Source organism: Rhinoderma darwinii, chromosome 5 (assembly GCF_050947455.1).
Source record: "Rhinoderma darwinii isolate aRhiDar2 chromosome 5, aRhiDar2.hap1, whole genome shotgun sequence".
Taxonomy (NCBI): domain Eukaryota; kingdom Metazoa; phylum Chordata; class Amphibia; order Anura; family Rhinodermatidae; genus Rhinoderma; species Rhinoderma darwinii.
In genome coordinates this window covers 335,050,479-335,073,364 of record NC_134691.1, presented here as the reverse complement: position 1 = coordinate 335,073,364, position 22,886 = coordinate 335,050,479, and the positions used below count along the sequence as shown (strand labels likewise).

The following is a 22,886-nucleotide window of genomic DNA, read 5'->3' as shown; positions in this document are numbered from 1 at the left end:
GCATGATGCGCGAAAAGCGCACAAAGAAAGGACATGTCGTGAGTTTTATGCAACGCACTCGCGTTGCACAAAATTCACGCACTGTGTGCACGGCCCCATAGACTAATATAGGTGCGTACGACACGCGTGAAAAGCACGCGCGTCGCACACACGTATATCACGCTCGTGTAAACGAGGCCTTAATGTGCTAAATGACTATTCTAGCTGCAAACGTCTGGTTTTTAATGCAATATCTACATAGGTGTATAGAGGCCCATTTCCAGCAACCATCACTCCAGTGTTCTAATGGTACATTGTGTTTGCTAACTGTGTTAGAAGGCTAATGGATGATTAGAAAACACTTGAAAACCCTTGTGCAATTATGTTAGCACCGCTGTAAACAGTTTTGCTGTTTAGAGGAGCTATAAAACTGACCTTCCTTTGAGCTAGTTGAGAATCTGGAGCATTACATTTGTGGGTTCGATTAAACTCTCAAAATGGCTAGAAAAAGAGAGCTTTCATGTGAAACTCGACAGTCTATTCTTGTTCTTAGAAATGAAGGCTATTCCATGCGAGAAATTGCCAAGAAACTGAAGATTTCCTACAACGGTGTGTACTACTCCCTTCAGAGGACAGCACAAACAGGCTCGAACCAGAGTAGAAAGAGAAGTGCGAGGCCCCGCTGCACAACTGAGCAACAAGACAAGTACATTAGAGTCTCTAGTTTGAGAAATAGACGCCTCACAGGTCCTCAACTGGCAGCTTCATTAAATAGTACCCACAAAACGCCAGTGTCAACGTCTACAGTGAAGAGGCGACTCCGGGATGCTGGCCTTCAGGGCAGAGTGGCAAAGAAAAAGTCATATCTGAGACTGGCTAATAAAAGGAAAAGATTAATATGGGCAAAAGCCCACAGACATTGGACAGAGGAAGATTGGAAAAAAGTGTTATGGACAGACGAATCGAAGTTTGAGGTGTTTGGATCACACAGAAGAACATTTGTGAGACGCAGAACAACTGAAAAGATGCTGGAAGAGTGCCTGACGCCATCTGTCAAGCATGGTGGAGGTCATGTGATGGTCTGGGGTTGCTTTGGTGCTGGTAAAGTGGGAGATTTGTACAAGGTAAAGGGATTTTGAATAAGGAAGGCTATCACTCCATTTTGCAACGCCATGCCATACCCTGTGGACAGCGCTTGATTGGAGGCAATTTCATCCTACAACAGGACAATGACCCAAAGCACACCTCCAAATTATGCAAGAACTATTTAGGGAAGAAGCCGGTAGCTGGTATTCTATCTGTAAGGCTGGGTTCACACGACCTATTTTCAGACGTAAACGAGGGGTATTATGCCTCGTTTTACGTCTGAAAATAGGGCTACAATACGTCGGCAAACATCTGCCCATTCATTTGAATGGGTTTGCCGACGTACTGTGCAGACGACCTGTAATTTACGCGTCGTCGTTTGACAGCTGTCAAACGACGACGCGTAAATGGACTGCCTCGGCAAAGAAGTGCAGGGCACTCCTTTGCCACGTAATTTGAGCTGTTCTTCATTGAACTCAATGAAGCACAGCTCAAGATTTACGAGCGTCTCAGACGCCTCGTAAATTACGAGGAGGAGCATTTACGTGTGAAACGAGGCAGCTGCAAACAGTCTGTCTTTTCACACGTAATTGCCCCTCATCGTGTGAACATACCCTAATGGAGTGGCCAGCGCAGTCACCAGATCTCAACCCCATAGAGCTGTTGTGGGAGCAGCTTGACCGTATGGTACGCAAGAAGTGCCCATCAAGCCAATCCAACTTGTGGGAGGGGCTTCTGGAAGCATGGGGGGAAATTTCTCCCGATTACCTCAGCAAATTAACAGCTAGAATGCCAAAGGTCTGCAATGCTGGAATTGCTGCAAATGGAGCATTCCAAGACCAAAGCAAAGTTTGAAGGAGAAAATTATTATTTCAAATAAAAATCATTATTTCTAACCTTGTTGATGTCTTGACTATATTTTCTAGTCATTTTGCAACTCATTTGATAAATATAAGTGTGAGTTTTCATGGAAAACACAAAATTGTCTGGGTGACCCCAAACTTTTGAACGGTAGTGTATGCTGTAGATGTATGTGTGTATATGTGTGTATCAGAGTATGTATAGATATATAGATGTGTGTGTATATGTGTGTATATCAGTCAGTGTGTGTATAAGTGTATGTATAGATATATACTGTAGATTTATGTGTGTATAAGTGTGTATCAGAGTATGTATAGTGTTCATATCTGTGTATATCAGTCAGTGTGTGTATAAGTGTATGTATAGATATATACTGTAGATGTATGTGTCTATATGTGTGTATCAGTCAGTGGGTGTTATAAATCTGTGTAGTGTGTTAGCAGATATGTGTATGTATTATTATATATTCATATTTGACAACTTTTGAGAATGGACGTCGGGGACACCAGACCAGACCCCCTAAATAAATCCAGACCCCAGACTAGACCCCCTAAATACAGACCCCATGTCAGAGACCTAAATGAATACAGACCCCAGGTCAGTCCCCTAAATACAGGTCAGACCCCTAAATGAATAAAGACCACAGACCGGACCCCTTAAATACAGACTTCAGGGCAGATTTTGCAGATACTCACCTCTCCCCGTTCCAGTCCTCCTCACTCCCGGGCGACGCTGCAGACTTCGTCCTGACTGACTTTGGCGTCACAACATTGTCTGTGGCGGTGCACGGAAGATTTGCCTGCTCTTCTTGGAGTCCGGAGATCTCCCCTTTTTGTGTATTTATATTAGTGTGTGTGTGTATATATATATTTAATCCTGTAAATAGGCTGTGTCTGGTATTGCAGATTAGCTTCAATCCCTTTAAAATAGATTTTTACTCCTCACTAGAAGGCCCTGTTCACACAGAGATTTTTGACACTTTTTTGACGTGGAGACCGCATCCGAAACCGCGCCAAAAAATGGCCGAATATGCCTCCCATTGATCTCATTGCGAGGCGGAGGCGTTTTCTTACCGCGAACGGAAAAACCGTCTCGCTGTAAAAAGAAGCATCATGCCCTATCTTCGGCCGTTTGCGCCTCTGACCTCCCATTGACATCAATGGGAGGCAGAAAGAGCGTATTTCGCAGAGTTTTTTACCCGTAGCACTCAATGGGCGCAAGCGATAGACGCAGTGAAAATCGCGGCAAACGACGTGCAGGCAGGTCAAAATCTGCCTCAAAATCCCAAACGGAATTTTCACGCGCGTATCACGGACGTTAAACACGTTCGTGTGAATAAGGCCTAAGAGTGACTATATAGTCAACATTTTTATTTATTTTCTTGTAGTATTTTTTTTTTACTTTTTCCTAATGCAAACAAAAAATAATAATCGTTACCTGGAAACCATCAACAAGTAGGCTCAGGCTTTTTAGTATGTCTTAATTTTGGTTCTGGTCATGGCTTGTGTGAATACCAAGGACAGCTCCTCTTTTTAGTACAGGAATATCCTGTATTGCTGTATTCATGTCTTGATGAGCCTCAATGGTCTATTGGGTTCAGATTCACAGCAAAACACCATCATTTTACTAATGTCCTAAATAGAACTACATAATAGAATCCAGGTCCATCAATAGCAGCTTGCTGATGGTTTCCATGTATTGACACTTAACAAAGTAAAAACAAAAAGAGCAAAAAGGTAATAGATACTTTATAAAGGTGCTAAATAATCAATGATATTTAAAGGTGGGGTTTCCCTTTAAGACATCATTGGATCGCTAGAGATAGAATCCCTATAATAACACAACACGATCGGGGAAATAAATGCTGAACAATTAAAGTGTGAAGAATAAGAAATTAGAACAGGATTATTAATTATTCATATTGATATTATTAAGTCATAAATAAAGCGAACAAATGATACGAGAGCGAGTAAAGGAAAAGTTATAATAGACGAGGAAACATGGTAGTTTATAACATCTCCAATAATAATATACAGGTATATAGCATTATACTGACCTGAGTGGCTCCGGCCTTGATGGAACGGTCAAGCTGCACCGTGAGGAAGGCGGAAATTGTGATCTCGTCCTTTGTTGAATGATTCCCCTGCCTGTGAGAAAGATCGAACAAATATATAAATATATAGTAAAATTCCAATAATCCGGTACCTGATGGTCCGGAAAATCATTCAAACCGGCATGTAACAAAAATAGCCCAATGTCGTATTATTAAAAAAATAACTGGATAATCCGGCACGTCGTATAACCGGGGAGTCCTGTGGTTCAGCAGAACTCAATTCTACATAGTAGACACTGGCGTAAAACGTATATAATTATCTATGTCGTCCATGGAGTGGCCTACGTTAAAGGGGTTCTCCGCTTTAGACGATCCCTTTATGGTAGAAAGGTCTCCGAATGACAGATTGGTCACAATTTGTCCCACTGCTGGGTCCCTGAGCGATCACCTGTAATCCATTAGTGAACTTGGCAGTAAATGCTCAATTTCCCTGCAGCGCCACCACAGGGGGAATAAAGAATTACACAGTATCCATTAAATCAATGGATACTGAATATAATGCACGGACATGTTGAGTCTTCCAGGCTCTTCGTAGCTGTTGACCACTTTGGCTATTACAGGGAGGTCCTGCATAGTAGACTCCCCCTCTATAAACTCAGACTTCACTAACAGAGTACCTGAAAATATCATTTCTAAACTGCACAACCCCTTTTAATACCAAATATCCTCATCATGATGTTGTCTTGTAGGCGCCATTTGTGCACTATAGGTAGACGGACATCTAGCACAGGGTAAGTCATATAGAAGCAGCCTGCCCCCACTACATGGAGGGCATTGTGTCTGGCACTGTATGTGGACATTTGTGGATAGATCTATATAAGGGTGTTATTTGGGGCACTGACTGGCATTGAGCAGTCGAGCCGCTCTGCCTATGTAAATAATAGAGGGGATGCGATACTTGCCGGAGTGTCGGGGCCCTTTCATTGTGCCGATTGGCAAGGGTCCTAGAGGTCCGCCGCCGCCAATCAAACAGGGATGGCCTTTCCTTAGGACAGACCATCAATGTTAAAGGGGGGTCCCATCAGATGCAACATCTTTTATATTAAAGTACCTTGGATTGCTAGCACCTACGTATGGGAAGCCTTCTCTACCGGACATTTCCGCTGCAGGGAGAATGTGTTATTACATGGCGGCCATTCAGCAACATATGGATGGCTCACGACTGCCAGTACGAGGGCTGCACTTCAGGGGGTCCTGAGCTGTCATGTGTGCAGAGCAGAAAATAATCTATTTTACCACAAAGCAAACAGGTTATACAGCTAATGAGTATATACACATCCCACATCCCAACAGCCGTGCACATAGGGACCTCTACTGGTCACTTATAAGAATGCAGGCTGTTGGCTTAAAAGAAAGTTATTGTCTTGATCAGCAACATTGCTGGGAAGAACCAATAGAAATGATCTATAATACACAGTGCCTTCATCATAGAGTGACAAAGCCCCCACAACAGTGCACAGATGATGTTTCCTCCTTTCCCACTCACCAGGTATAGATAACTGTTCCTTTAGGAGAAGTGTATAAAATGATGTAACAATCCCCACCATAGAATTGCCCGTAGGTTTCTGGGTCTACTGGGACTCTTCCAGTGGCTTCAACTCGCCAAATCTTCAAGAGAATTTAAACAATAATTCATGTAGTTAAATTATTACCTATAGGGGGCAGTATTATAGTAGTTATATTCTTGTATATAGGGGCAGTATTATAGTAGTTATATTCTTGTATATAGGAGCAGTATTATAGTAGTTATATTCTTGTATATAGGAGGCAGTATTATAGTAGTTATATTCTTGTATATAGGAGGCAGTATTATAGTAGTTATATTCTTGTATATAGGGGCAGTATTATAGTAGTTATATTCTTGTATATAGGGGGCAGTGTTATAATAGTTATATTCTTGTACATAGGAGGCAGTATTATAGTAGTTATATTCTTGTATATAGGAGCAGTGTTATAGTAGTTATATTCTTGTATGTAGGAGCAGTATTATAGTAGTTATATTCTTGTATATAAGGGGCAGTATTATAGTAGTTATATTCTTGTATATAGGGGGCAGTATTATAGTAGTTATATTCTTGTATATAGGGGGCCGTATTATAGTAGTTATATTCTTATATATGGGGAGCAGTATTATAGTAGTTATATTCTTGTATATAGGAGGCAGTATTATAGTAGTTATATTCTTGTATATAGGGGGCAGTGTTATAATAGTTATATTCTTGTACATAGGAGCAGTATTATAGTAGTTATATTCTTGTATATAGGGGGCCGTATTATAGTAGTTATATTCTTATATATGGGGAGCAGTATTATAGTAGTTATATTCTTGTATATAGGGGGCAGTATTATAGTAGTTATATTCTTGTATATAGGGGGCAGTATTATAGTAGTTATATTCTTGTATATAGGGGCGGTATTATAGTATTTATATTCTTGTATATAGGGACAGTATTATAGTAGTTATATTCTTGTATATAGGAGCAGTGTTATAGTAGTTATATTCTTGTATATAGGAGCAGTATCATAGTAGTTATATTCTTGTATATAAGGGGCAGTATTATAGTAGTTATATTCTTGTATATAGGAGGCAGTATTATAGTAGTTATATTCTTGTATATAGGGAGCAGTATTATATTAGTTATATTCTTGTATATAGGGGGCAGTATTATAGTAGTTATATTCTTGTATATAGGAGCAGTATTATAGTAGTTATATTCTTGTATATAGGAGCAGTATTATAGTAGTTATATTCTTGTATATAGGGAGCAGTATTATAGTAGTTATATTCTTGTATATAGGGGCAGTAATATAGTAGTTATATTCTTGTATATGGGGACAGTATTATAGTAGTTATATTCTTGTATATAGGAGCAGTATTATAGTAGTTATATTCTTGTATATAGGGAGCAGTATTATAGTAGTTATATTCTTGTATATAGGAGCAGTATTATAGTAGTTATATTCTTGTATATAGGGGCAGTATTATAGTAGTTATATTCTTGTATATAGGGGCAGTATTATAGTAGATATATTCTTGTATATAGGGGGCAGTATTATAGTAGTTATATTCTTGTATATAGGAGGCAGTATTATAGTAGTTATATTCTTGCATATAGTGGCAGTATTATAGTAGTTATATTCTTGTATATAGGGGGCAGTATTATAGTAGATATATTCTTGTATATAGGAGCAGTATTATAGTAGTTATATTCTTGTATATAGGGGCAGTATTATAGTAGTTATATTCTTGTATATAGGGGCAGTATTATAGTAGTTATATTCTTGTATATAGGGGCAGTATTATAGTAGTTATATTCTTGTATATAGGGGCAGTATTATAGTAGTTATATTCTTGTATATAGGGGGCAGTATTATAGTAGTTAAATTCTTGTATATAGGGGGCAGTGTTATAGTAGTTATATTCTTGTATATAGAAGGCAGTATTATAGTAGTTATATTCTTGTATATAGGAGCAGTATTATAGTAGTTATATTCTTCTATATAGGGGCAGTATTATAGTAGTTATATTCCTGTATATTGGGGGCAGTATTATAGTAGTTATATTATTGTATATAGGGGCAGTATTATAGTAGTTATATTCTTGTATATAGGGGCAGTATTATAGTAGTTATATTCTTGTATATAGGGGGCAGTATTATAGTAGTTATATTCTTGTATATAGGAGCAGTATTATAGTAGTTATATTCTTCTATATAGGGGCAGTATTATAGTAGTTATATTCTTGTATACAGGAGCAGTATTATAGTAGTTATATTCTTGTATATAGGAGCAGTATTATAGTAGTTATATTCTTGTCCATAGGAGAGGATAGACGTGTGCTTGTGAGCTCCCTGTTAGGACTATGCATGGCTTCTGACCCAGGTGGAGGGGAGGGGTCCTGGGCTGATGATCCTGGGAAAGCCCAGAGTCTGGAGTTTGGCCTGCAGCATGGAGATGGTGGAGGTGATGATCTGGAAATGGTGGCTGGTGAGTCAACAGAATCTCATGATGTTGGTGAATTGTGCACAAAAATAACAAAGAAAAATATCTTTAAAATGGAAATGCAAGTTCGCAAATTGAGAACTGAAATTAACCAAGAGACTGATCCAAAGGCAAAGCTGATGAAATGTGAGTGTCTGGATGTTTGCACACGTGAGCTGGTGATATTGAAGGAGAGATTGCAGAAAGAATCATGCACAGTACCCAAAATAAAGAACCGGGCAATTGAGAACAAAAGGGAGACCAGAGCCCAAACTGTGAAGAGAAAAAATATCATTGCAAAAAAAGACACTGACTATAAGACTGTGTATAATATTGTGGCGCAGGGAAACCCTGGAAGATATGAGTGTGCGGTGGCTGAAGGATCACAACTCCCATCATGTGTGGGGTCTGTGCAATCAGCCAACACAAATGCTGCTAAAGCTGCAGAGAAATGTGTGCCAGCTGACGAGGGGTTAACTGCAGTAGACTCTATGTGCAGTACAGATGAAGTGAATGCGAGTGGCACTCCTGGGAGTGAGCAAGAAAGTGCCGCATATACTGACATTGTAAGTGAGACCTTGCTCAGCGCGGTGATTGACAGTCTGATATCTGATGAACCAGCGGCACAGGTTGAGGTGGACATTGCTGACCCTGTTCTGGAGGTTCAGCCGTCCGCAGTGTCAGTGAATGGAGTGCAGGTTACACAGCGATCAGGAGCAGATACAGGAGGATCTGCAGTACAATCAGCTGAGGAGAGGTCCAGTCCTGACCCACCTGCTGACAGACCTCAGTACAGGAGACTGTTCTCCAGCGTCACAAGACCGACTTACCCCACACCTCAGAGGAGGAACGCGGTCAGAATCAGGTACTCAGGACCAGAGGAAAACCTCCCCTCCAGACTCTACATTGGGAAAGTTTTGTTGAAGGAGTTTATGAAGTTTAAAGCCTCTGAGGTGTTCGCTCTGATCCACGTTCCCTCCAGCAGGAATTATGACATCAGTTTCAAGCTGCAATATAGTCTAGACTTGTTCTGGAGTATTTATAACGATACAAAGGAGCACGCGATGTGGGAGCATCTACATGTCATCCAGCTGACTAAACCCCAGGTAGTCACCGCCACCGTCCTGTTCCAGTCTGAGGTGGTGGCTCTGGCAGATTTGCAGCACTGGTTGAGCAGATATTGTGAGGTGAAGAGACTGCCAACAAAGATCTATGATGAGGAGGAGATCTGGAATTGAGGATATTCTGTCAAGATCCAGCTGGTTCAGGAGAATGGAGTGACCAGACATCTGCCGCACTCCTTCTACCTGGGCTCGGAGAGAGGCATATGTTACTACCCTGGTCAACCGCGACGGTGCCATAGATGTGGGGGCAGACACCTGGCATTCAACTGTTCCCGTATTAAGTGCTCACTATGTGGTCAGTTTGGGCATGTGAAGGATGATTGTACAGGACCTGTCGTCTGTAACCTGTGCTTAGGACCTGGACATACATTCCGGTAGTGTCCACATGCAGAACATAATAAGGAGGAGACCTTTACAGAAGCCATGGAGGAAGACCAGGAGGATGTCTCCATATGTGTAGATATAACCCCAGAACCTGGAAGCCCCAACGATGATGTGAGCCAAAGTACCAGAGATCGTGCTCCAGAGACGAATGTCCCATCTGTGGATGCTTCACAAGTGTCACCAGCCACTGAAAATAGAGGTCATGCTAAAAGCAAAATATTCAGTCACTCTGTCACCAAAACATCTAAACATCTGCCCAACACCAGTAAGGAACCTGCTGATCCAGCCGCAGCGACCAGTAAGGAACCAGCTGATCCAGCCGCAGTGAACAGTAAGGAACCAGCTGATCCAGCCGCAGCGGCCAGTAAAAAACTAGCTGATCTAGCCGCAGCGACCAGTAAAAAACCAGTTGATCCAGCCATAGCAACCAGTATGGATGAGGAGGGATTTCAGACGGTTAAAAGGAGAAGTAAAACCGATGATTCTTCTAGGAAAAAAATCACTGCTGCAAAGAAATCACCGGAGTCTCCAGTGCTGGCGATAACTGGGGGACGTTACTGTGCGCTGGGGGAAGATGAACAGGAAGAAGAAGCAGAGATGGAGCAAGTCTCCTCACACATCCCAGACGACGAACCTCAGGATGAAGATGCTGACCCCCCAATGTCCACCAAAAGATGGGGTGTTACAGGACATAGCAGTGGAAGAAGGAAAAAAAGTAGGAAAGACATGTAACCAGGATGAGGCTGAAAATCACCTCCATCAATGTGAACCGTGTGAAGAATAGGAGCAGGCGGCGGGCGATATTCCAGCGTCTGTCTGACGACAAAACCAATGTCCTCTTTATACAAGAGACTTATCTACAGAGTAAAGAAGAGGCCGTACTGCAGACCAAAAAGAAAATAAGGGGAGGCCTCCATGACTGAAATAGATGGGAGGGACTCAGAGTTGGCTGGCCTATGAGAGTAGGTTAAGGATAGTAGGAGGGCTTGGGGAAGTAGGGGTGGGGATTGAAGGTGATGTACCTGTTTCCTGTTGTGCTCTTCTCTCTCTTCGCCAGGACACAGAAGCAGGAGCATGTCTTATATCACTGCTGCGTCTGACGAGGAGGCGATGGAGCTGCTGCGGGCCGCGGCAGCCTCTCAGGGCCTTGGATGCCTCGGAGCACGAGTGGCGACGCTGCTGCAGGAAAAAGCGGGCGCTCCGGTCCAGGAGCGAGCAGAGTCGTCGGGAGCGAGCGTGGAGCGCTCCATCATGCCGGTGGTCTCGGGGCTGCTGGAGCAGGCCGAGGTACAGGACCGGCGTGCCAGGGGGACGGGCAGGAGAAGAGGAGAGCCCGTTTCCCCCGTGACTCAGGCTAGGGCTGGCACTCCCGGCGTGACGCGCAGCACGAGGCGCTCGCGCGGCGGCGCAAGAGGAGCCCCTCAGTGGACCCTTCAGGCCAGACCCCAGGGCGGCCTGCCGCTGCTCTTTCGTCTGGTCCTGGGAGGAATCCCAAAACGCGGCAGCGCCCGGCGGCAGCGGCGAGGAGGACGCGGCCTTCACTTCCGGCCACACCCCCTCCTTCTTCGGTACGTGGCGGAAGGGCAACGGCGACCCTGCATGGCGATGTGCCAGCCAGAGGGTTGGCTCATGGTGACGTCGAGCGGGCAGCGGAGGTGGAAATGAACAGAGGACGCAGGATGAGGTCGGTGGTTGGAGTGCCAGGGACGGAACAGCGTAGAGCTGGTTCACCAGGACGAACGAGGCAAGAACTGGAGCTCGGCCAATTGGATGATGCGATGTCACCCCCCCTTTTTTCAGACGGAAATCGGAATTCCCCGTGCACACACTGCCAATGCGGACAGCGCCAGAGAGCGTCCGGAGCATTGGAGGACGGTGAGCGGCGGGCCTCTGCACGTGGACATGGGGGTCCGGCTGACGGGTTCACAGCCCCTGGGCAGCCTGGTGAGTTACCTTTTCCAGCTTTATTGATGTCGGGTATTGGTGTAGAGGGCGTCGCGTCGGCGGGCGTCGCAGCGGAGTCGGGGGTCCCGGGGTTACAGGCGGGTGCGGGGGATAGTTTTGCGGAGTTAGTGGGTTGTTTAAAGGTGTTGGTGGGGCGGCTAGGCGGTTTCCCTTCCCAAGAACCGGCAGGCGTGGCGCCGGCCGCGGTGTGGGGGGGCAGTGTTGGAAGCGCTCCGGTTCTTCAAACCGGAGGGGGGTTAACCGCGGGGGCAGCGGTTGCAGTGGCGGCGGCGGTTCAAACAGACTCGCCAAAGGAGGTGGATAGGGTGCGTCTGGATGATCGCGCGCGCGGGGAGGTTTACGTTTGTTATGAGGGCACGTTAGGGGCGCATTTGAAGCAGGAGGTAAAAGAAAGGATTTGGAAAGACGAGTATGTGGAGATCTTTTCCCTGTTTCCGCTGGAGAAGTTTAACTTGGATAAGGTGAAGCGGGATGAAACAAAAAAGGACGAGGAAGAAAAGAGACGGTACAGGTTGATTCCAAAAACGTTCGTCAATTGGATGCAGGCTTTTGCAATTTTGGCGAGTGTTATTGGAGAAAAGGCGCCAGGATTATTGTTCCGGCTTGTTTTGTTATTTGGATGCGGTGGGGGAGGCGCATCGGGTTTATGGGGGCCAGGCTTGGCTTCGTTACGATGAGCAGTTTCGGCAGCGGAAAGCGGTGCGGCCGAATATACGGTGGGATCATAAGGACATAGCCTTATGGTTAAAAGTGACGGCACTTTATAAGCAGGGGCAGTCCTTTCCCAGGAGCGGGAACGCAGCAGGAACTTCCGGCGGAGCTAGTCAGGCCTCAGGTTCCAAATTTGGGACGTGGTGGCATTTCAACGAGGGGCAGTGCAAATTTGGAGCAGCGTGTAAATTCAAGCATGTGTGCTCACATTGCAGCGGGCAGTCGCATGGAGCGTCCAAATGTTTTAAAAAGGGTAAACGACAGGGGGGAGCCAGCGGTGCGTCTGGTTATGGGGGAGACTCCGGTGAAGCTCATAAAGATCGCCCCCTTTCTAAGTAAGTACCCCAATAAGGAGGTGGCGCGGTTGATTAGTTTAGGTTTTGGTTCCGGTTTCGTTATTCCGCCCCCTTCGCATGAGGTCCCTTTCACGCGGCGCAACCTTAAGTCGGCATATCAGCATGCGGGGTTAGTCTCGGAGAAAATACGGAAGGAGATTGATCTGGGCAGAATGGCGGGCCCCTTTAGCACGATCCCAGTTCCGGGTTTGGTGGTGTCGCCGTTAGGGGTGGTTCCGAAACGGGAATGTAACAAATTCCGGCTCATTCAGCATTTGTCCTTCCCAAAAGGGGCGTCGGTTAATGATGGCATTGACCAGGATCTCTGTTCCGTGTTTATACGTCGTTTGATGCGACGGTAGCGTTGGTACGTGGTTACGGAAGAGGAGCTCTTATGGCAAAAACTGATATTCAAGCGGCGTTCCGTTTATTGCCGGTTCATCCGGACAGCCAGCGGTTGTTGGGATGTTATTGGGAAGGGGGTTACTACATTGATCGATGCCTTCCCATGGGTTGTTCGTTGTCGTGCGCGTACTTTGAGGTTTTTAGTTCTTTTTTGGAATGGGTAGTCAGGGAGATCGCCGGGGTGGAATAAGTTATTCACTATCTCGACGATTTCTTGTGTGTTGGCCCGTCGCGTTCGGGGGTTTGCGCAAATTTATTGGAGACGGTCAATTGGGTGTCACGGGAGTTCGGAGTACCCTTGGCTGTGGAAAAAACTGAGGGTCCAGTGACGACCAATTTTTTGGGGGGAATTACAATCGACTCCGTAGCAATGGAGTGCAGATTGCCGGAGGATAAGTTGGGGGATTTGCGGTTGGTAGTGGAACGAGCGTGCCGGATTAAGAAAATTACACTACGTGAATTGCAGTCCTTATTGGGGAAGTTGAATTTTGCTTGCCGCATCATGCCGATGGGCAGGGTTTTTTGTCGACGGTTGGCAACGGCGGGGGTTGGGGAACCCCATCATTTCATTCGTCTGGCGGCGGAGCACAGGAGGATTTGCGGGTCTGGCTCCATTTTCTGGCACAGTATAATGGGCGCTCTCTTTGGATGTCCCGGGCGTTGGATAGCTTCGATTTGGAATTGTTCACTGATGCGTCCGGGGCGGTGGAGTTCGGGGCGTTCTTTAAAGGTCAATGGTGCGCGGGAAAATGGCCGGTTGCGTGGGTGGAGGCGGGCCTGACGCGTAACTTGGCCCTACTCGAACTGTTTCCCATCGTGGTGGCGGTCACCATTTGGGGACACAGGTTCCGGGATAAAAAAGTGCGTTTTCATTGCGACAATCTGGGGGTGGTGATGGCTATAAATAATACTTCGGCGTCGTCCCCTCCAGTGGTTCGCTTGTTGCGTCAGTTGGTGCTTGCATGTTTGAGTTTAAATGCGTGGGTGGTGGCGGTGCATGTTCCCGGGGTAGAGAATTGTATTGCTGACGCGCTTTCTCGCTTGCAGTAGGATCGTTTCCATCAGCTGGTCCCGAACGCGGAGTTAACGGGGGTGGACTGTCCCAGTCATCTGTGGGAGCTGGTATACAGGCGGCAGGTGCCTTGATTAAACGTTCGCTGGCCAGTGCGACGTGGTCGTCGTATGCTGCTGGATGGAGGCAATGGTAAGAGTGGGTGAGATCTTTGGGTGATGTGTGCTCGGATGATGATAGGATGGTGGCCTTGCTGTTTTGGTTGGGGGATGCGTTTGCCCGGGGTTGCACGGTCGCTAAGGTTAATCGCTTCGTGGCGGCCATTGCTTTTGGTTGTAAATTACGGGGGTTGGTGGACATCACAAAGCGTTTCTTGGTGGGCCAGGCATTGAAGGGGCTGAGACGGGGTGTAGTGGTGACAGATCAGAGGCGTCCCGTGTCATTTCAATTGTTGTGTTCGCTGGAGGTGGTGGTGTGGCAGGTGTGTCGTTCAGAGTATGAGAGCAAGCTTTTCCGGTTGGCTTTTGAGTTAGCCTTTTTTGGAGCTTTTCGGGTAGGGGAATTGGTTTCTCCTAGTTCGGTAAAAGCGGGGGGCTTGCTGCAGGATAATGTCGATTTGTATGAAGACAGGGTGGAGATAGTGTTGCGACGGTCGAAAACGGATCAGGGGGGGCGGGACGTCGAGTGGTTTTGTTGGCGGTCCCAGGAAATCCGGTTTGTCCAGTGTTGTGCATCAAGGAGTACTTGGAGGGTTTAGATCTCTCGTACGCACCGTTGCTGCGGCACGCGGATGGCACGTTTCTGTCGCGGTATCAGTTTATCTCGGTTTTCAGAAAGTGTCTAGTGGCTAGCGGGGTGCAGGCGGAGCAGTACTCGTCTCATTCTTTCCGTATAGGGGCAGCGACGGAGGCGGTGAGATGGGGTTTGGATGATGCAGGCGTGCGGCGGATAGGGCTTTGGGAGTCGGCGCGTTTCCGTTCTTATGTTCGCTTGCACATGTTGTGATATGGTAATGTATAGCATGTTCCGGGTGTGTGCGTTTCCGCCTGAGTATTAATTGTGCGCGGCAGCGGGCGGTGGTGCGTGTATGTTCTTCATTTGTTTTGCAGGCCGTGACTCATGCATGGTGTGGATTATGGGACACTCTTTTGTGTACTGGGGTGCCCTTCGTGCAGATGTATGGCCGGACGGTCGACAGCTCAGGATTCCGCGGGACGCGGCGGTCGTGAGGTGGATGGGTATACAGGGAATGACATGGAACAGGGTATTGCCTGAGTTTCACAATTTTGTACTGCTTGACAGGGCGCCGGAGGTGCTGGTGTTGCATGTGGGAGGCAACGATTTGGGCCTACGCCCTTTCCGGGAGTTGGTACGGGACGTCAAGCATGATTTGCTCTGCTTATGGGCAACTTATCCTAATTTGGTGACGGTGTGGTCCGAGATGGTCCCTAGGAAGAGCTGGCGGATGGCCCGTTCGGTGGGAAAAATTAACAAGGCTCGCATTAAGGCTAACAGGGCCATATCGAGCTTCGTGGCGCGTAATGGTGGGGTTGCGGAGCGCCACTGGGATCTGGAGGCTGGGACTGGCAGGTATTGGAGAGAGGATGGTGTGCACCTCAATGATGTGGGGATGGATATGTGGAGTCTGGCTTTGACTGATGGAATTGAGTGAGCGGTGGGAGTGTGGAGGAGCTCGCAGGTGTGAGGTGGTCAAGGCCTGTTTCGCTTTGGCGGGGGGGGAGTCCTTGAAGTAGGTCGTAAAAAGTGGTGGGGGAATGCATCACGGGATGCACCCCCAATTAGTCGGCTTCTTAGGGTGTTACCCCTTTTGAAAGCTGGGTTATATATATGGTGGTCATCTGCAAAAGGTAATTGGTGCCCCCGGGCCGGGTTACGGCTGGGGGTAAGGTATTGGTGGGCAGATGGCCAAAATTAAGTATCGGTGGCTTCAAGGACTTGCCCCTGTCATTCTGGTTGGTTAATAATGTTGTGACCCTGATAGGGTCGCAGTGGGTTATTTAATGTTATGATGAATCCCTTTTTGGGGATTCAAAAGTTATGGTATTTAAAAATTCATTGTTATTTAAATAATAAACGGCTGCTGTGGCCATAAAAATCCAACTCTGTTTCAGTGTCTGCTTTGGGAAGGGTAGTATTACATAAGGGGAGAAGTGACTCGACTTATTTGAGTCAAGAAGAGGCCGTACTGCAGACCAAAAAGAAAATAAGGGGAGGCCTCCATGACTGAAATAGATGGGAGGGACTCAGAGTTGGCTGGCCTATGAGAGTAGGTTAAGAATAGTAGGAGGGCTTGGGGAAGTAGGGGTGGGGATTGAAGGGGATGTACCTGTTTCCTGTTGTGCTCTTCTCTCTCTTCGCCAGGACCCAGAAGCAGGAGCATGTTCCCGCCCGCCCGCCCTGATGTGGAGTGGTAGATCGCGGCAGAAGGTTGCTGCGGGTGGTGGTTATTGTCAGCAGTTGTTATTTGCATATTAACGTATGTCTGCGGGGTGGTTAATTTTGTCATTGCAGCTGCGGGGGGGAGTCCTTGAAGTAGGTCGTAAAAAGTGGTGGGGGGAATGCATCACGGGATGCACCCCCCAATTAGTCGGCTTCTTAGGGTGTTACCCCTTTTGAAAGCTGGGTTATATATATGGTGGTCATCTGCAAAAGGTAATTGGTGCCCCCGGGCCGGGTTACGGCTGGGGGTAAGGTATTGGTGGGCAGATGGCCAAAATTAAGTATCGGTGGCTTCAAGGACTTGCCCCTGTCATTCTGGTTGGTTAATAATGTTGTGACCCTGATAGGGTCGCAGTGGGTTATTTAATGTTATGATGAATCCCTTTTTGGGGATTCAAAAGTTATGGTATTTAAAAAATTCATTGTTATTTAAATAATAAACGGCTGCTGTGGCCATAAATATCCAACTCTGTTTCAGTGTCTGCTTTGGGAAGGGTGGTTTTACATAAGGGGAGAAGTGACTCGACTTATTTGAGTCATGTCCCTGCAGTCACCACATCTAGTGGGACAGTGAAACTCTCAGCTGCTGTATGGAGACTTCTAGCCCGAACTCCGTTTATATCATAGAGGATTCCTATATGTCATAAATGTGGTGACCGTGTACCCTCTGTGGTGTGCGCGATGCTGCACGGTCACCAATAAAGAAGAACTCTCCTGTAATACTGTCTAGAATAATATCATGGAAAATAGTTGAAACGATCTATACTGGAGCAATATTCATATATTATGGTTTGTTTAATGATTGTGATGTTATTAAGAGACAAACGTTTATTTTCTTTATCTGTTATGAGTGTATTGCAAAGGTATTGTAATAATTTGTTGCAAGTTTTCAAATAATCAAGATAATTATAGTAGTTATATTCTTGTATATAGGGAGCAGTATTATAGTAGTTATATTCTTGTATATAGGAGCAGTATTATAGTAGTTATATTCTTGTACTTAGGGGGCAGTATTATAGTAGTTATATTCTTGTATATAGGGAGCAGTGTTATAGTAGTTATATTCTTGTATATAGGGGCAGTATTATAGTAGATATATTCTTGTATATAGGGGCAGTATTATAGTAGTTCTATTCTTGTATATAGGGAGCAGTGTTATAGTAGTTATATTCTTGTATATAGGGGACAGTATTATAGTAGTTACATTCTTGTACTTAGGGGGCAGTATTATAGTAGTTATATTCTTGTATATAGGGAGCAGTGTTATAGTAGTTATATTCTTGTATATAGGGGCAGTATTATAGTAGATATATTCTTGTATATAGGGGCAGTATTATAGTAGTTATATTCTTGTATATAGGGGGACAGTATTATAGTAGTTATATTCTTGTATATAGGGGCAATATTATAGTAGTTATATTCTTGTATATAGGGGCAGTATTATAGTAGTTATATTCTTGTATATAGGGGCAGTATTATAGTAGTTACATTCTTGTACTTAGGGGACTTTATTACAGCAATTATTTCTTTACTCATAGAGGGCATTATTGTTGTATTATAAATTCATATAAAATTTCTAATGCCAAGAATACCTCAACTTTTCCGGACCCGTCATCCATCATGTTGTACTTCGCAGCCATTTTTGGAGAATCGTGAAGCAATTTTGCATCAAATGAAGTTTGTTTAATATTTGCAATTTTTCCTGTGGTGACTATTTTCCCGAAGCCTTGACTTTGCTCTTTATCTTTCCAGTCTTTAAAATACTGTTTAAACATTGGGGTCTCTCCCTCCTCTGGCAGGACTATGATCTATAACAGAAGCATGTAGAGCTCATATAAGGGTATAACTGAGAACTGTAACAATGCACAAGAGAGGAAAAATGACATTAACCCATTAAAACCTTGCTCTTCCGACTGTATGTTGGAACTTGTACTTTGAACCACTGTCAGCTATTTTGGAGGCCACGGAGAATTGTCTTTGGTCACTCAGTCACCCATCTTCATCCAGATATACGTAGACTTTTCCGTGCTGTCATGTTTGTCAGTATGTTACTTTTCTTTTCATTCCCCTTTATTTTATTTGTCAACTTGAATTAGTACACACGGGGAAGGGTTTGCTACATTGAGTTTGGTAAGAATGGCCACATAACAGCCCACATTCTCTCCGGTAAAAATTAGTGCACAGACTGGACAAAATACAAAACTACGATAATAAAGTGCGCGATCAAAGTTACAAAACAATGGGAAGCGTGAATCTTGATGTTGAGTTGAAGGCATAGCGTACTTATAGAGGTCGCAGCAGTCGCAATTGCGACCGGGTCCGAGGCCAGGAGGTCCGTGGCCCCCCGCACCACGTTTATAGAAAGTTACTATAGTAACTGTGGCCTATGTAATAAACTACACGGGCTCCTGTTACTATAGTAACTGACAATACACTTACTCTCCCCATTCTGGAGAGCAGCGGAGGTCCTGATGTCTCTTTGCGTCATACCGTCACGACGCTGTGCGCTGCCCACATCCCGATGGTGGATGGAGTCAGGACCTCCACTGTGAACCGTGCACATCCCTACGGTGGATGGAGTCAGGACCTCCGCTGTGCCCGGAGTCGAAGAGGAGGATAAGTATACTCTTACTGTCTGCTGGGGCCCGGGTTGTCCAGTCCCTAAATATTAATGGCCTATCCTTAGGATAGGTCATCAATAGCTGATGGGTTGGGGTCTGACTGCCGGGACCCCCACTAATCAGCTGTTTTGAATGGGGTGCTTGGCGATTCACAGTGTGAGCAACCACATGCTAGGCTTAGATACATTGCCCATTTGTTACTTATGTTTTTGTTTTGTTTTTTGTGTTTTTTTACAGGTTCGGTCGTTGGACTACGTCGGATTCGAGGTTGTGGGGGGGGGGGGGTTATTTCAATAAAATATTTTTCTGTGTATTTGTATTTTTTTTAAACTTTATTATTACTGTCTTAGTAATGGCCACTGGCTGACTGACAACATCCATTACTAAGGCGGGGCTTAATGTTAGCCGATGCAGAGGCTATCACTATCCCCCATTATTACCCTGGTACCCACCGCCACGAGGGATACTGGGAAGAGCCGGGTACGATCCAGTACGTGACCATCTGTAGTGATGGATGGGCAATAGGGCGGCCGCAGGCTGGTATTATCAGGCTGGGAAAGGCCAGAAACAGTGACCCTTCCCACCCTGGTGATGCTAGGCTACTGCTTCTGTGTTTTATCTGGCTGGTTATGAAAAATAGGGGGATCCCACCTAATTTAAACATAAAAAACAATAAATGGGAAAAACAATAAAAAAAAATTCCATAACCAGCCAAATAAAACACAGCAGAAGCAGCCTGGCATTACCATGGTGGGAAGTTTCACTGTTTCTGGTCTTTCCCAGCCTGATAGTACCAGCCTGCGGCCGCCCCACTACCCGACCATCGCTGCTGATGTTCGGGTACGGGATCACACGCGGTTCTTCCTGGTACCCCTGGTGGCAGTGTTGTACCGGGGTAATAATTGGGGGTTAGTGTTAAGCTTTTCACTGGCTTACACTAAGCCCCACCTTAGTAATGGATGTTGTCAATCAGCCAGCAGCCATTACTAAGGTGGTAGTAATAAAGTTTAAAAAAATACAAGGACATAGAAAAAATATTTTATTGAAATAAAAAAAAAAAACACACACAACCCTCATGAACCATTTTATTGGGAATAAAAAAACACATTGAAGTAATCCTCGAATCCGACGTAGTCCAAAAACCAAACTTGTAAAAAAACCACAAACACGCAAAAAAAATGTGTAACACATAAAAGAGCAAAGCACTTCTTATACTTACCTTTCCTGGGACCAGCACTGCAGCCATAATGTCAGCGAGCTGGGCCCTATAACTAATCCTATCATGTGTGATACTGTCTGCTGAGCCACTGTATCTAATCCTATTCATAGCTATAGGGTCGTAGTGCTATAGATATGCTGTCTCCTATATATACATACACAATTTTTTTTGGGGGGTATATGTATTGGGGCTATTTCCCCTGACATTTTAAGTCCTTAGTGACGCCCCTGGCTGCTAGTTCTGCATCGTTGGGTCACTTAGGAGACCCAGCGATGCAGCTGAAAGCTGCGGACCATCGGCCTTGAGAAGAGGTTGGGAGGGAGGGCCAAGAAGAACTTTTGCGCCGGGGCCCATGAACCTTTAACTACGCCCCTGGTTGAAGGCTTACAATAAAGTAAAACATCCCTAAAAGGGCATTAGAACAGCAATTAGCGAAGGGGGGTTATCACTTAAATTATTTATGACAAAACTTTTTTCTTTAACAAACCATTTTAGGCCCTGTTCACACAGAATTTTTTGGGCGCTGAATCTGACGCGGAAACAGCACCGGAATTGGAAACAAAAAAAGACACTGGAAACCGCCTCCCATTGATATCAATGGCCACAGCGCTCAATGGCTGCAGCCAAAAAACGCCACGGAAAATGCAGCGAAAACCACAGTAAGAGAGTACAGGCAGCTCAAAATCTGCCTGAAAATGCCTTTTTTTTTCTGCCTGCAAAATACTCAGTGTGAACAGGGTCTTAATGTTCTGATGGCTGATTATTATAAACTTTACTATAGAATCCAAGGCCAAGGGGCCCCCTGGAGGTACAGGAAATTAACAATTCTAACACATCCCATATACATGTACCCTGGAAGTATTGTTATAAAATTGTAGATGGCCAGTTCAGAGATAATACCTGAGTATTAGCAGCATAATTCATCTTCTTCAGATAATTTTCTGCAGTCTTCAGAGCCATCTTTTTCTCTTCCTTATTAGACTTCTTTCCTGAATTTTTTCACACAAACAAACACAATGATCACAAATCTATCTATCTATCTATCTATCTATCTATCTATCTATCTATCTATCTATCTATCTATCTATCTATCTATCTATCTATCTATCTATCTATCTATCATCTGCGGCCCGCGGGACACAGAGCCGCTAGTATCGGCTCTGCTCAGAGACTCTGGAATTCCCTGACATCGCTGTCCACATATGAACAGCGATGTCTGGGGCTTCCCCAGAGCCGGAGTCCCGGGCAGAGCGCTAGTACAGGCTCTGCTCCGGTACTCTGTGGAATTCCCTGACATCGCTGCCCATATATGGACAGTGTGTCAGGGTCTTGCCCAGAGCGGAGCAGAGCGCTGGTGTCGGCTCTGCTCCAGGACTCTGTGGAATTCCCTGACATCGCTGCCCATATATGGACAGTGTGTCAGGGTCTTTCCCAGAGCGGAGTCCTGGGCAGAGCACTATTATCGGCTCTGCTCCGGGACTCTGGGGAAGCCTCTGACATCGCTGTCCATACATCGACAATGATGTCAGGGGCTTCCCCAGAGCAGGAGTCCCAGTGATGTCAGGAGCACAGCTGGAGTCCCAGGAAGAGCCTACTAGCGATCTGCCTGGGACTCCAGATCTGGGCAAGCCCCTGACATCACTGGGGCAGCCTCTACAGAGGGCACTGGGGCAGCCTCTACAGAGGGCACTGGGGCAGCCTCTACAGAGGGCACTGTGGCAGCCTCTACAGAGGGCACTGTGGCAGCCTCTACAGAGGGCACTGTGGCAGCCTCTACAGAGGGCACTGTGGCAGCCTCTACAGACAGTATCTGAAGAGGACACTGGCATTATCTAGGGGTGTGTTGCATTATTTACAGAGGGCACTGTGGCCTTATCTACAGAGGGCACTGTGGCCTTATCTACAGAGGGCACTGTGGCCTTATCTACAGAGGGCACTGTGGCCTTATCTACAGAGGGCACTGTGGCCTTATCTACAGAGGGCACTGTGGCCTTATCTACAGAGGGCACTTTGGCCTTATCTACAGAGGGCACTGTGTCCTTATCTGCAGAGGGCACTGTGTCCTTATCTAGGGGTGTGTTGCATTATCCACAAAGGGCACTGCGGCAGCATCCACAGAGGGCACTGCGGCAGCATCCCCAGAGGGCACTGCTAACTGAGCCGCCGGACTGCATTTAGCGACACTTAAACTGGAAAGCTGGATTGATGAAATAAGCACGTGGAGAAATATCTCAAATTTTAAACCTAGCGGTATTATTATAGTAATGTAGTATTGTAGTAGTTCAAATAACTAATTGATTAACAATAATTTTGTATTGTATCAAATTTGAAAGTAATGCGGCCCGTCAACTTTTTCTATATGCGGCCACTTACCCGGTCGAGTTTGAGACCCCTGATCTATCTCATACCTATCTCATATCTATCTATCTATCTATCTCATATCTATCTATCTCATATCTATCTATCTCATATCTATCTATCTATCTCATATCTATCTATCTCATATCTATCTATCTCATATCTATCTATCTCATATCTATCTATCTCATATCTATCTATCTATCTCATATCTATCTATCTATCTCATATCTATCTATCTATCTCATATCTATCTATCTATCTCATATCTA

General features: G+C 45.4%; 1 protein-coding gene across 1 annotated transcript in view; it reads right to left on the bottom strand.

Moving 5' to 3' along the window:
- The window catches only part of LOC142653067 (scinderin-like), a 71,756-nt gene that overhangs the window by 32,017 nt on the left and 16,853 nt on the right, over window positions 1-22,886 (bottom strand). The window contains exons 7-10 of the mRNA XM_075828772.1: window positions 21,157-21,245; window positions 18,009-18,224; window positions 5,526-5,647; window positions 3,983-4,073 (exon numbers count right to left, since the gene is read on the bottom strand). Of these exons, the coding sequence (XP_075684887.1) occupies window positions 3,983-4,073; window positions 5,526-5,647; window positions 18,009-18,224; window positions 21,157-21,245 (518 nt within the window). The remainder of the gene's footprint in view (window positions 1-3,982; window positions 4,074-5,525; window positions 5,648-18,008; window positions 18,225-21,156; window positions 21,246-22,886) is intronic.